Source organism: Tachypleus tridentatus, chromosome 3, assembly GCF_004210375.1.
Source record: "Tachypleus tridentatus isolate NWPU-2018 chromosome 3, ASM421037v1, whole genome shotgun sequence".
Taxonomy (NCBI): Eukaryota; Metazoa; Arthropoda; class Merostomata; order Xiphosura; family Limulidae; genus Tachypleus; species Tachypleus tridentatus.
The window spans coordinates 23,487,707-23,502,116 of record NC_134827.1 but is presented as its reverse complement, the minus strand read 5'-3'; the positions used below and the strand labels follow the sequence as shown (position 1 = coordinate 23,502,116).

The following is a 14,410-nucleotide window of genomic DNA, read 5'->3' as shown; positions in this document are numbered from 1 at the left end:
TCTGCTGTGTCCCAAGAGTTCCACAAAATGCCATTAAAGTTGAGCAAAAAAACAAAAAAACCACACTTAGTCGTTACCCGTTGGAACAGCGGTAAGTCTACGGAGTTACAACGCTAAAATCAGGGTTAGATTCCCCTCGGTGGACTTAGCAAATAGCCCCATCTAGCTTTGCTGTAAGAAAACACACACACCCACACCTTGTCTTCAACATAACAACAGACCACTGAAAAGTTAAGACGTTATTACCTGTGTACAAATGTCTTCTTACATTTTTAATGTGTCTTTTTTTCACCGCTAGTTACTGAGAAGTTCAAACACTTCCTTTTTAAACTCAAGGATAATATATATATACCAATGGTCAGTGTATGGGTTACAGTTTATTATATACATTTAATCTATAAATAAAAAATTAAGTTTTGGAAACAAATAAAGTGGTTCTGGATCATAAATGTATTATGTTTATAACAAACCAAATAACAGGTATTTTTATTAGTCTTTTATTAACAACAATTTAAGTGACAACACATATTCAGCTGAGCTTATATATTATTTTAATCTTTAACAACCCGGATGTTCTCTTCGAATACACGATTGAAGTTTTATTTCGGAAGAACGCTTTTCGAAACCACTGATGTATTAAACCGTAACGTAGAGAGTAAATTAGTTAAATAAGAGGAAGTATTTTAAGCAACATGCGAGTTTAGGTACCTTGTTTTTAATCCAGCCACCGATGTGACTTACTAGTTGTATTCATCGCAGTAAAATTTGTTTAGTTTCCTGATGTCGGTTTCGGTGAGCATGTCATTCGTTAGGGCCTCTCCTAATTCTGTTGGTAGAACGGAACTCTTTTTAGGCAAGAGTGTTGGGCCTGAACCTTTGGAAAAAGCCTTGTAGTTATAATGCATTACGGATTTATAGTCGTATGGTTCTCCAAAAGTGTCGAACTCAAACGCATAGACAATATCAAACTGGTAAAAATTACCTGTAATGATAATAAATATATTTATATTAATCCGATTACATATAAAACTAAGCAGATTATATCTTTTTTTGTAATGTGATCTCATAACCGCCTTCCCACCCCTATAAAGGTAATAACATAGAATGTAGCTTACTTGGAAGGATATTCTCCCATTTTATAATAATATATTCGTTCCTATCAGGTCGATTGTGCTCGTGCTCGAATCCAATGGCATGAATTATCTCGTGCATTACCACACCTTTGTGCACGCAAGAATCACGCTGAAGAGATACGATCTGCTTTCCTCCGAGACGACCAACATTGGACCAGCAACTTCAAATGGAAACAGACTATTTGTACACTACTGAACAAAAACACAAGTGCTCTAGAGTCAGGTTTATCCCAGTCAAGCAATGAGTGTGGATTTCAGAAATTTACAAAAGTGTTTACGGTAAGTAAAGACGAAATAAAAAAAGAGTGACGTATAAAAAACATTTTGTAATTTCAGCTATAAAAAGTTAAATCATTATACAGGAACCACATCAGATAAATAGCTGAAGGTTTTGGAGTGTGGGAAACTGAAGTCTGTAGTTTATATGTGGTAGTTTTGGTGAAGGACATTGGCTGTATGGCGAAATTGCCATGAATGTTGGCAGGTAGTGGATTATCGTATGGTCATCCATCGAGTTACGAATAATCTATGTATCGAGGTGTACTAACAGCACCATTAATCAAGGACAAATCTGAGATATTTCTATGTTGAAATGTACTAACCGGCCAAGGACGAATGTGAAGTGTCGCTGTGTCCAGATGTACTAACAGCACCATTAACTAATGAATGATCTGAAGTGTTCCCATGTTGAGATATACTAGCAGCACCATTAACCAAGAACAAATGTGAAGTGCTAGCCTTTATTATCCCAAAAACCACAGTTGGTAATATGTAATTTATTTTGTTACATTTGTTACTAACGCTGACCTCTTATATTTTTATTTCGTTATGTTTATGTGCCAGTTTTTGTTTTTTTTTGTAACCAAAGTTACTCATTTGTAGTACTGTGGAAGGTGATCCAGAGGTTAACAATCAGAGGGTTTATAGTTCACAGCCCATTGCTACAAAAAAAAAAAGAGATCACGTTCCATTTTCGGGTGTCCTGGGCATAAGTTAAAGTAACCCAACAATTGATTCGTTGGTAAAAGAGTAGCCCAAGAGTTGGCGGTGGGTGGTAGTGATTAGCTGCCTTTCCTCTAGTCTGCAAAATTAGGGACGCTTAGCGCAGATAGTCCTCGAGTAGCTTTGCGCGAAATTCAAAACAAACAAACAAACAAACAAACAATTCTTTATCATACACTGGCAATTAGAAATTAATGTCAAAGAAACGCTAGTAATCTTGCGCTTTAATTATGTATACAGATGTCAGGAACTATTGTTGGGTTTTACAATATTTATATGAAGTATTATATTTTAGGTATCAAAAAGAAATAATTAGATGTCTGACACACGGAGATTCACAATACGAAACTAAACCTATATTCGTGACTGACATTATTTTCAAAACTGCAACGTCGAGCTATTGAAACTGAATTACCAAGAGAGACAACATTACTTATAACATACCCTTCCTTCGAAGTGATGAAAACATGGTCTGCCGTGGTCTCCCTTTCCACAAATCGAATACATGTTTGCTTTTCAATTTCGGTCAGGGCACTGATGATAATATTCCTTTCAGCGTCATCTATAGGATAAAATACAACAAAATTAATCACATCGTGTCTTACTATAAGCCCATCTCGTTTGTAGATTAGAAATTATATGTATACATATTAAAATCAGGGTCAATGTCAGACGCTTTCATCCAAGTCTCTTGACACTAAAGGTTGCTTGGCAGAGAGTCATCGAGCTTTGTCCTCATCAGTTTTCTGTCAGCTACACCCAAGACAAAATAAACAGTACAGTAGAATTTCCATAGCAGTGCTGACGAGTTTGAAAATCAATAATGTTGTACTTCCCTCTATAATCGTATTTTATATATAAAAAAAACTGTTTAATATAATGACTAGAACTGAACTTTTGTGTCAATAAGTACTTTGAAATGAAAATCTAACGAATTTTTTTTATTGAGTCCCCTCCATTGGCTCAGTGGTACGTTTGTGAACTTAAGAGGGTTAAGAACCGGATTGCGATACCCGTGGTGGGACTAGAGCAGATAGTCCATTGTGTAGTTTTGTGTTTACTTGGAAACAAAGAAATTAGACTTTATTAGCGACAAGAACTTTTGATATAAATGTTTAAGGAAGGCTTTTGTTGATAAAATTATTTTTATAAAATGTGCATAGCCAGGTGGTTAGGGTATTCGACTCGTAAATCTGAGAGTCACTGGTTCGAATCCCCGTCGCACCATACATGCTCGCCTTTTCAACCGTAAGGGCGTTATAATGTGATGGTGAATTCCACTATTCGTTGGTAAAAGAATAGTCCAAGACTTAGCGGTGGGTGGTGATGACTAACTACCTTCCCTCTACTTTTACACTGCTAAATTAGGGACGGCTAGCGCAGATAGCCCTCGTGTAGCTTTGCGCGAAAATCTAAGACAAACAAACATAAAATGTGATCAACCTTATTTTTGTATAGAAGATTTGAATTAAAATTCTTGAGGTAAAATTATATAAATCATCCTTATTTAACGTCAAGCATTCATAAAAATACGTTGGTACGCTATAGTCAGATAACTAAAGCAGCTATAGAGACAATAGTTCAATGTGTTTAAACATTAACAATATTGCAATTATAACTACAAAACATACAATTACTTTCTCAAGATACCAGTTTATTAAACGTGTGTGGTGTGTAGAACATTGCAATCTATCATTATACTAAAACGATTCGGGTGCTTCATCGTTTCGTTACACACAGAATCGCCATTTCTTACTTTTTGACAACAGCGTAGTTTCCATTGTAAAAAGCTCTTTGCAATTACAACATCATATAAATTAGAAAGAATACAGCTAGCCAGTAGCATATGCTGACACTAGGAGTTTGTTCGGATCTTTGAACTACATAATGAGATTGACAGTCACTTTTATAAGACGCTTATAAGACAGTTAAAGTTCTTTAACGTTATTACATCTCAGACCTTTAACCATTGGCCACGCCCCACCATAGAAGTATCCAATAATTTACAAGCACTTAAAACATAATATTAACACTATAGACAAAAGGTTGCAATATTATTAACTTAATAACAAATATAAAGGTTAAATTCGACGCCACGTGTGTGAGTAATTTATTTAATGCACAAATGTTCTCCTCTGAGATTAAAACCAACTTTTATGAATATTTTGATGTAATTATAACAAATACATCTGTCTCCCAGGGACACAGCAGGAAGTTTATGAACTGACACCGCCTGTCTCCCAGGGACACAGCAGGAAGTTTATGAAATGACACCACCTGTCTCCCAGGGACACAGCAGGAAGTTTATGAACTGACACCACCTGTCTCCCAGGGACACAGCAGGAAGTTTATGAACTGGCACCACCTGTCTCCCAGGGACACAGCAGGAAGTTTATGAACTGACACCACCTGTCTCCCAGGGACACAGCAGGAAGTTTATGAACTGACACCACCTGTCTCCCAGGGACACAGCAGGAAGTTTATGAACTGACACCACCTGTCTCCCAGGGACACAGCAGGAAGTTCATGAACTGACACCACCTGTCTCCCAGGGACACAGCAGGAAGTTCATGAACTGACACCACCTGTCTCCCAGGGACACAGCAGGAAGTTTATGAACTGGCACCACCTGTCTCCCAGGGACACAGCAGGAAGTTTATGAACTGACACCACCTGTCTCCCAGGGACACAGCAGGAAGTTCATGAACTGACACCACCTGTCTCCCAGGGACACAGCAGGAAGTTTATGAACTGGCACCACCTGTCTCCCAGGGACACAGCAGGAAGTTTATGAACTGACACCACCTGTCTCCCAGGGACACAGCAGGAAGTTTATGAACTGGCACCACCTGTCTCCCAGGGACACAGCAGGAAGTTTATGAACTGACACCACCTGTCTCCCAGGGACACAGCAGGAAGTTTATGAACTGACACCACCTGTCTCCCAGGGACACAGCAGGAAGTTTATGAACTGACACCACTTTAATTTGGGGTTAATATCCGTGGCAGAATCAACATGTAACCCGACTAAAGAAACAATACACTCACCGTAAACTGAATCAATCGTATAAGGAACAATACCGTTTGGCCACTTTGAATTTTGATCTTTAACCGCTACTCTGTCCTGTAATAGAAGAGAATATTTAAAGTTCATGAATATCAAAACTCGTACGATGCATAATAAACCCAAACAATGGCTGTTTAATGAGTGTAAGAATGTATAAAATATATATGTTGACAAAGCTAGTTGATAGTATGAGCATCGTATTTCATTGTAAAGAACATAATTAATTATAAGAAAACCAATCTTCTGAAATTATCAAGATGAATCAGTTTGAATGTGATACCATATTAAAATTATTCTTTGATTTCAACTTGTCAGAAGATAGAGACTGAAGTTAGGTTTAGTAAATAATGAAAATTATTTATATATTAACCTATACGTTCATTGCAGCTACTCAATACAAAATGTTTTCGTAAGTTTGATTTTAATCTGGATGTTATAGCACCAGTTTCTTGGAACCGAATTTTGGAATATTTTGTTACATGAGCTGGAGTTAAGTTTCATAAATCACTTTTAAGCTTCGATACAAGACAGGGCTTATCAAAAACCACAAGTGTGATTTAATTTAGATTTTAATATATATATCAAAATAATAACATATTTTTATGCGCTTCGACTTCTGCTGTGACTACTGTCTGGGATGGAGAGTATATCAAACACTCATGATTGTTTGAAATATACCAGTAAAGGTATACCAAAGAAAAAAGAAACGTACATTAATAGCTGAGTCATTTTAAAAGGAATTCTGCACATTAGCAATATCCTTTAATAGTCTACTGAAGGTGCAACTATGTAGACAAGTTTTGTTCATAGTTAGAAAATTGAGACAAAACGGAGAAAGCAATCTCTGAACAGAAGCAAAATTAGGCAGCGAAAAAAATAATTAAACCACAACAACACAACTTTAGTTTGAAATATAAAGTATTTTTCACAGGTTGAGGTGAAAACAGTCTATTTGGCATGTTTAGTTGCATCAGTAAATGTAGTTAAAAACACAAATGACTCAGATTTTTCTCAAACGATCTGGTGGGTCATTCATTGTTAATCACAAACAGAGATAAATTACAAATGTGTCGTATCAGGTTTTGAAAACCTCCTTTTACAATGTGTTGCGATCCAAGACGTTTTACTATCCACTAGGTAAGGTGTTTCCGTTCTTCAGTGAATAAATGGTTTAAATGAATGGAAATGAACACGTTAAATATTCTTACAAACATTAAAAGCCTACAACACCAGTTTGTCACAAAAGCTATTCGTAAAGTGTGTCGAATAAAGCTCTATAAAAAACAAATTATGAACAAAGTGATCTTGGTATTTATATTCCCATAACAATTGTAGAAAATATAAAACTTCCAATTAATTATAAAGATTTTCTTTATCGATTTGATTATTTATTGAGTTATTACTCTCGTAACAGTTGACTTCTAATATACATTTAAAAAGAACTTGAAATTCACACATGCCCACGTATCCACGTTATGGAGGTATCAAAGAACTGTTTGGTGATGTATCGCATAACATGGAGTATATATAATTCATTAAAATATCACACATTGATGGATTATCTCTAAACAGAATCTTTGTATCTAAACTTTTCAATAATGAACAATAAATAACATTATCCAGTGGTATAAGACACGACAAATAAATACCTATATATAATCAAATCCTTTATTTTTTTATTATTTCAGGATTTGATAATGAAAAACGAAAATTATTTTATGCTAACAGATGATATGAATGAATACTTATCTCTAAATGTGAAATAATTGTTTCTGTATATCTCAGTATTCAACAATGACGAAAAATACACAACGTAAGAATACATTACAAATAAGAACCTATATATAATCAAGTCCTTAGTTTCTGATTGTTTGAATATTTAACAATGAAAACCGAACGTTATTCAATGCTAAAACGTGATATGAATGAATACTTATCTCTAAATGTGAAATAATTGTTTCTGTATATCTCAGTATTCAACAATGACGAAAATACACAACGTAAGAATACATTACAAATAAGAACCTATATATAATCAAGTCCTTAGTTTCTGATTGTTTGAATATTTAACAATGAAAACCGAACGTTATTCAATGCTAAAACGTGATATGAATGAATACTTATCTCTAAATGTGAAGTAATTGTTTCTGTATATCTCAGTATTCAACAATGACGAAAAATACACAACGTAAGAATACATTACAAATAAGAACCTATATATAATCAAGTCCTTAGTTTCTGATTGTTTGAATATTTAACAATGAAAACCGAACGTTATTCAATGCTAAAACGTGATATGAATGAATACTTATCTCTAAATGTGAAATAATTGTTTCTGTATATCTCAGTATTCAACAATGACGAAAATACACAACGTAAGAATACATTACAAATAAGAACCTATATATAATCAAGTCCTTAGTTTCTGATTGTTTGAATATTTAACAATGAAAACCGAACGTTATTCAATGCTAAAACGTGATATGAATGAATACTTATCTCTAAATGTGAAATAATTGTTTCTGTATATCTCAGTATTCAACAATGACGAAAAATACACAACGTAAGAATACATTACAAATAAGAACCTATATATAATCAAGTCCTTAGTTTCTGATTGTTTGAATATTTAACAATGAAAACCGAACGTTATTCAATGCTAAAACGTGATATGAATGAATACTTATCTCTAAATGTGAAATAATTGTTTCTGTATATCTCAGTATTCAACAATGACGAAAAATACACAACGTAAGAATACATTACAAATAAGAACCTATATATAATCAAGTCCTTAGTTTCTGATTGTTTGAATATTTAACAATGAAAACCGAACGTTATTCAATGCTAAAACGTGATATGAATGAATACTTATCTCTAAATGTGAAATAATTGTTTCTGTATATCTCAGTATTCAACAATGACGAAAAATACACAACGTAAGAATACATTACAAATAAGAACCTATATATAATCAAGTCCTTAGTTTCTGATTGTTTGAATATTTAACAATGAAAACCGAACGTTATTCAATGCTAAAACGTGATATGAATGAATACTTATCTCTAAATGTGAAGTAATTGTTTCTGTATATCTCAGTATTCAACAATGACGAAAAATACACAACGTAAGAATACATTACAAATAAGAACCTATATATAATCAAGTCCTTAGTTTCTGATTGTTTGAATATTTAACAATGAAAACCGAACGTTATTCAATGCTAAAACGTGATATGAATTAATACTTATCTCTAAATGTGAAATAATTGTTTCTGTATATCTCAGTATTCAACAATGACGAAAAATACACAACGTAAGAATACATTACAAATAAGAACCTATATATAATCAAGTCCTTAGTTTCTGATTGTTTGAATATTTAACAATTAAAACCGAACGTTATTCAATGCTAAAACGTGATATGAATGAATACTTATCTCTAAATGTGAAATAATTGTTTCTGTATATCTCAGCATTAAACAATGACGAAAAATACACAACGTAAGAATACATTACAAATAAGAACCTATATATAATCAAGTCCTTAGTTTCTGATTGTTTGAATATTTAACAATGAAAACCGAACGTTATTCAATGCTAAAACGTGATATGAATGAATACTTATCTCTAAATGTGAAATAATTGTTTCTGTATATCTCAGTATTCAACAATGACGAAAATACACAACGTAAGAATACATTACGAATAAGAACCTATATATAATCAAGTCCTTAGTTTCTGATTGTTTGAATATTTAACAATGAAAACCGAACGTTATTCAATGCTAAAACGTGATATGAATGAATACTTATCTCTAAATGTGAAATAATTGTTTCTGTATATCTCAGTATTCAACAATGACGAAAAATACACAACGTAAGAATACATTACAAATAAGAACCTATATATAATCAAGTCCTTAGTTTCTGATTGTTTGAATATTTAACAATGAAAACCGAACGTTATTCAATGCTAAAACGTGATATGAATGAATACTTATCTCTAAATGTGAAGTAATTGTTTCTGTATATCTCAGTATTCAACAATGACGAAAAATACACAACGTAAGAATACATTATAAATAAATACTGATCTCTAATCAAAACGTTTCTTTGTTTAATTTTGAACGTTAAACAATAAAGAACAATATTGAATAACAGAATGTGATACAAAATATTTTTATAAAATGTTTCAAATGTTACACATGTGTTGGAGTATACAAACTTACCCTCACTGAGAAACCCTTTGGAACCATAATGTCCCCCTCTATCAGGTCTAAACAAAGAAATACAAGCCAAAAGTCTATAATTTGTACAATTTTAAAAATAACGTTTAATAAAAAAATATCAGTTAATAGCCTAAACAAAATTGTTAGTCTTATAAACTGTATCAAAATAAACGTTTAACTAAATTTCAGACCTTCAAAAACTTTACGTTTTTTTATGTAACAGTTGTTTTCTACCAGTGTATAGCATGTGACTTATTATAACTCCAAGAAAAAAATGATGAAATTGCCCTATCCGATGAACGCCCACAGAAATATGTATTACGTGTGCCTAAACGCAAACAATAATTTATAGTTTTAATAAAAATTATTAAAATATTTAATTTAATTACATTATTAAGTTTACATCACAATAAGTATATTTTTTTCGTAAAAGCTAAGGGGGCAAATGCCCCCTCTTGCCCCTTTTTGTGGCCGCCCTTGTCCTCTCCCCACATAGGAGCTAATGGATGAAATGGACCATAAGAAACGGATATAAGTCACTTTCTATGGCCGTTAATACTTATCTGCTACGATTATTGTTAGTTACATGAGCCATTAAAGAGCGCTCTAAGTGAAATGAATAGAAATAATACATTTCCAAGAAACGTTTAGTGACTAGATTATATTTTCAACTAAAAACCTGATTATAAATCGATTAACTCACGACCGAAAGGAGTTTCTTTGTCTTCTCGATAAAGAACATCAAACTTTGAAGACGAGACTACCTTCCATACAAAAACACCCCACAACAACATTCCAAGTGCCATGTTGTTTAGTGTCAACAAGCGAACTTTTCTGTTTCTTTGACTCAGAGAGGGAGCGGTATCCTGAGAAAACCTGATAGGATATCTACGTAAGTCCTGCAGATTAACATGTGTTGTAACTTGTGTTTGTTTTCGCTGTAATTCTTCGTTACACAATTACGCCGCTGTGTATCATAACGGTAATCACTAAGATAATAGATGCTGCTGTTGTTTTTTTAATCGTGCCTTCAAATTACTGCTGAGAATCAACAGAAGTACATCTTGGTTGAACCTGTACAAAATGTGTTTTAGTTACCTAAGTTAGGGGTTAAAAAAAAAGTGAGACAGTCCGAATTAGACGACCTTGGTATATTTGTACTCGAGTTATTTAGAATATTACCGTAACGTAAGCTCATTACAAACTGCAATTTATGTATTAGTGAGCAATTTCAGGTAAAGAGTTTCTCACCGTTATGGTATTTGTTGTACTGGTTGTTTTTTTTTATCAGGAGCCTAAAAAATACCTGGATGAGGTTTCTGGTAGCTGCGCCGCGCCGCTTCATGATTAGAAATTTTGTAAGGTTGTATGGTGCCTGGTGCTATTCTCTCTTAAAGAAGACTGGTAATCGAAACGTTGAGAAAATAAATATTCTGTTATAGAAGTCATAGCCTTGTTGTTACCATGGTATCCGAAACGTTGAGAGAATAAAGATTCTGTTATGGCAGTCATACTCTCGTTGTTACCATAGTATCCGAAACGTTGAGAGAATAACGATTATGTTATAGTAGACATACTCTCGTTGTTACCATAGTATCCGAAACGTTGAGAGAATAACGATTATGTTATGGCAGTCATACTCTCGTTGTTACCATAGTATCCGAAACGTTGAGAGAATAAAGATTATGTTATGGCAGTCATACTCTCGTTGTTACCATAGTATCCGAAACGTTGAGAGAATAAAGATTCTGTTATGGCAGTCATACTCTCGTTGTTACCATAGTATCCGAAACGTTGAGAGAATAACGATTATGTTATAGTAGACATACTCTCGTTGTTACCATAGTATCCAAAGGTATCAGTCGGTGTTGCCAGTTATTGATTAAACATATCTACACACTGAAAGCATCTACTTTCTGTAATCTCCTTACATGATATATATATATATCTACTGTAACACGAACTATACATACAGCTGTCAGTAATGATCTGGGGTTTCATATTTGCATATTAAGATAGTTGTGGGGTTCAAATGCCCCTTCACAATACACAGAAACCGTTACTTACTTACATTATCTACATTACTCCTATAACTACCCTTGGGAGTATGGACCCGAAAAAAAAACACACGTTAGATCACTTGTCCATGCATTCTAAGCTTGGTTCCGCTGTTTTGGAAGTAAGCGTATGAACACAGTTTTAAACACCTGGACTCCAAGGATCTAGGGACGGGGCTGGGCAGAAAAAGACAAAATCAGATGTCAGATTTGGGCTCAGTGATCCTGAAAAACCCATTCTTGTTCTCTTATTATGTCTTCCTTTCTACGTGGGATACACCATACAGAGGGAACACTTCTTGGGCTATTCCGATATCTTGTTATCTTTAAAATTGTGGGAGGAGTTAGTAGAAGGAGAAAATAATGACGTATTTCTCAGGAGCCATTAAGCTCCGCCTTTTTCTTACGTGGGTCACGCCATATAAATAGGACATCCCTCTGAGTCACTTTGAATTTATTTTTCTCGTGCTAAGATATTTCCACAGCCAGCGAATTGTACGACAGGCACCATTGGTAATTTTTGACGGATTTCCTCCAACTTTTCCCGGTCTCAAATAGTATTCTTTGTCGGCAAAACCTAGCTAGCAGTAAACCTCGACCTTACAACGACTAGGATACTTCGACGAGGCGGAATCTTTCTCCAGCCCTCTACCAAATGGACCTCATCTATGTATGTGAGCTCTGAAACGTCGACATTAAAGTCAGCGTTTCACTACCAGTAGTTCCACTGATCTTTTCTTGTTTGGTTTTCCTTAGGGTCGTTGACCTTTCCATTAAACGAGAGGAAATTAAACAAACTCTGGAATGAGAATCAAACCAATCATAACACGTTCTCCACATCAAACCAATCATAACACGTTCTCCACATCAAACCAATCATAACACGCTCTCCACATCAAACCAATCATAACACGCTCTCCACATCAAACCAATTATAACACGTTCCACACATCAAACCAATTATAACACACTCTCCACACCAAATCAATCATAACACGTTCTCCACATCAAACCAATCATAACACACTTTTCACACCAAATTAATCATAACACGCTTTCCACAACAAACCAGTCACAACCAAATCTCCGCATCAAACCAATCATAACACGTTCTCCACATCAAACCAATCATAACACGCTCTCCACATCAAACCAATCATAACACGCTCTCCACATCAAACCAATCATAACACACTCTTCACACCAAATTAATCATAACACGTTCTCCACATCAAACCAATCATAACACACTCTTCACACCAAATTAATCATAACACGCTTTCCACAACAAACCAATCACAACCAAATCTCCGCATCAAACCAATCATAACACGCTCTCCACAATCCATCTGGATACTATAGAAGACCGACAACACCTTACACACACATTGACCTGAAGACGAAAGGTAGAAGGCTATTGAAACGTCACGTTGTCCTCTACACTTGTGTCTCCACAACAGGCAGTTGCTGTTCATTCTACAAAGTTTCATTATGAGTACTCTACCTAAACAATTCATCAAAGAAAAACTTTAGAATATCATATTAAGACCAAACTACATGCATATCACAGAATCCGATGCAAAACGACAGGCCAAATTACCCATTTCATCAGAGTGACAGCTACGTCTACAACGATTGCAAACTATATCTTATCTAATGGTTGTTTTTCATATCTTCCATTTCAGAGCCGAACGCCCCTACCGGCGTCCAATCAAGACTTATTCTTCAGTATCAATCAAAAGTTCTCTCCATCTATCCCAAGCCAGTGAACCACCAACCATCGTCACCAAACAACCTACTAACCTTCAGGTCACTTTAAACACAAACGACAACAATACAACAGTAATCATTAAAACTCCACATCAGTCCCAGACTACAAACATATAGTTAGACCCCTTTACTTCCACTAATATGCCTGGCATGGCCAGGTGGTTAAGGCACTCGACTCGTAATCTGAGGGTCGCTGGTTCGAATCCCCGTCACACCAAACATGCTCACCCTTTCAGCCGTGGGGGCGTTATAATGTGACAGTCAATCCCACTATTCGTTGGTAAAAGAATAATATCCCAAGGGTTGGAGGTGAGTGATCATGACTAGCTGCTTTCCCTCTAGTTTTACACTGCTAAGTTTAAGACGGCTTCCACTGACAGCCTTCACCTAGTATGCCAAGAGACACAAACACGAATCGTGAAGAAGAGTTGAAGGATCCGGACCACGGCGGCTTCAGAAGACTGATATGAAAACGCAACCACCCGAAACCTAACAGGCCGAGGATGAAATATTCACCTACTCATGCGAGGCCACAACCTTGTTGGACAACCCGTTTCTTCGCACGATCAATCCGAGACTTCCAGCTACACAGCAACTTTAACAACCGTAAGTTTACTCTGGACCGAGTTATACGTATTTATGTTTGTTTGATAATAGTCCTGTCTTCCATGGCATCTTTCGAGCACGGTCAGAGCAATTTTATTTGCCCCTGGCGGTGAAAGTGGGTTTTCTTTGAGCACTCCCGTTTCCCCTACAGCAAACTTTTCAACAAACCTAGCATCCAGTGATCCCAGCCCTGAGAAGGACTGTTCCTGATCAATGTAAGCTTAAAACACTAATCTTTAAGTTAAATATCTCTAAGTCCAGAATAATATGGTTTTAATGTTAAACAGGATCGGACATACACAGCCTGCACCTTTCTGGGACAGTACATCTCTCTCCTACAATCAAGATCCATCCAAGTCCTTCTACTACATCTCCTTTCAGCTTCTCTCCTGACCTTATATAACGTCTTCACGGCTTCTCCTGACTTTATATCTCCTCAATAACCTCAATCAACGAAAATAATATCATCTCTAGATCACGATAAATAATTAAGAAAACTCGAAAGTCACGCATCCTATAACTCTAAACCATGCAGGGAAGTGAAA

At 35.3% G+C, this 14,410-nt stretch overlaps 1 protein-coding gene across 2 annotated transcripts; it reads right to left on the bottom strand.

Annotated features, from left to right (window-relative positions):
* Positions 1-481: 481 nt before the first annotated feature.
* LOC143246532 (astacin-like) lies at positions 482-10,362 on the bottom strand. 2 transcript variants are annotated; one of them, XM_076493395.1, is made up of 6 exons: positions 10,136-10,353; positions 9,433-9,479; positions 5,184-5,259; positions 2,580-2,697; positions 1,116-1,294; positions 482-982 (listed from the first exon to the last, which is right to left on the bottom strand). In XM_076493395.1, exons 1-6 carry the CDS (start codon positions 10,236-10,238, stop codon positions 741-743), a joined length of 765 nt encoding a protein of 254 aa, XP_076349510.1. In that variant the 5' UTR covers positions 10,239-10,353; the 3' UTR covers positions 482-740. The 2 variants fall into 2 exon arrangements, with proteins under 2 accessions (XP_076349510.1, XP_076349511.1); XM_076493396.1 differs by lacking the exons at positions 5,184-5,259; positions 9,433-9,479 and having other exon boundaries at positions 10,136-10,362.
* Between the last annotated feature and the right edge of the window lie 4,048 nt (positions 10,363-14,410).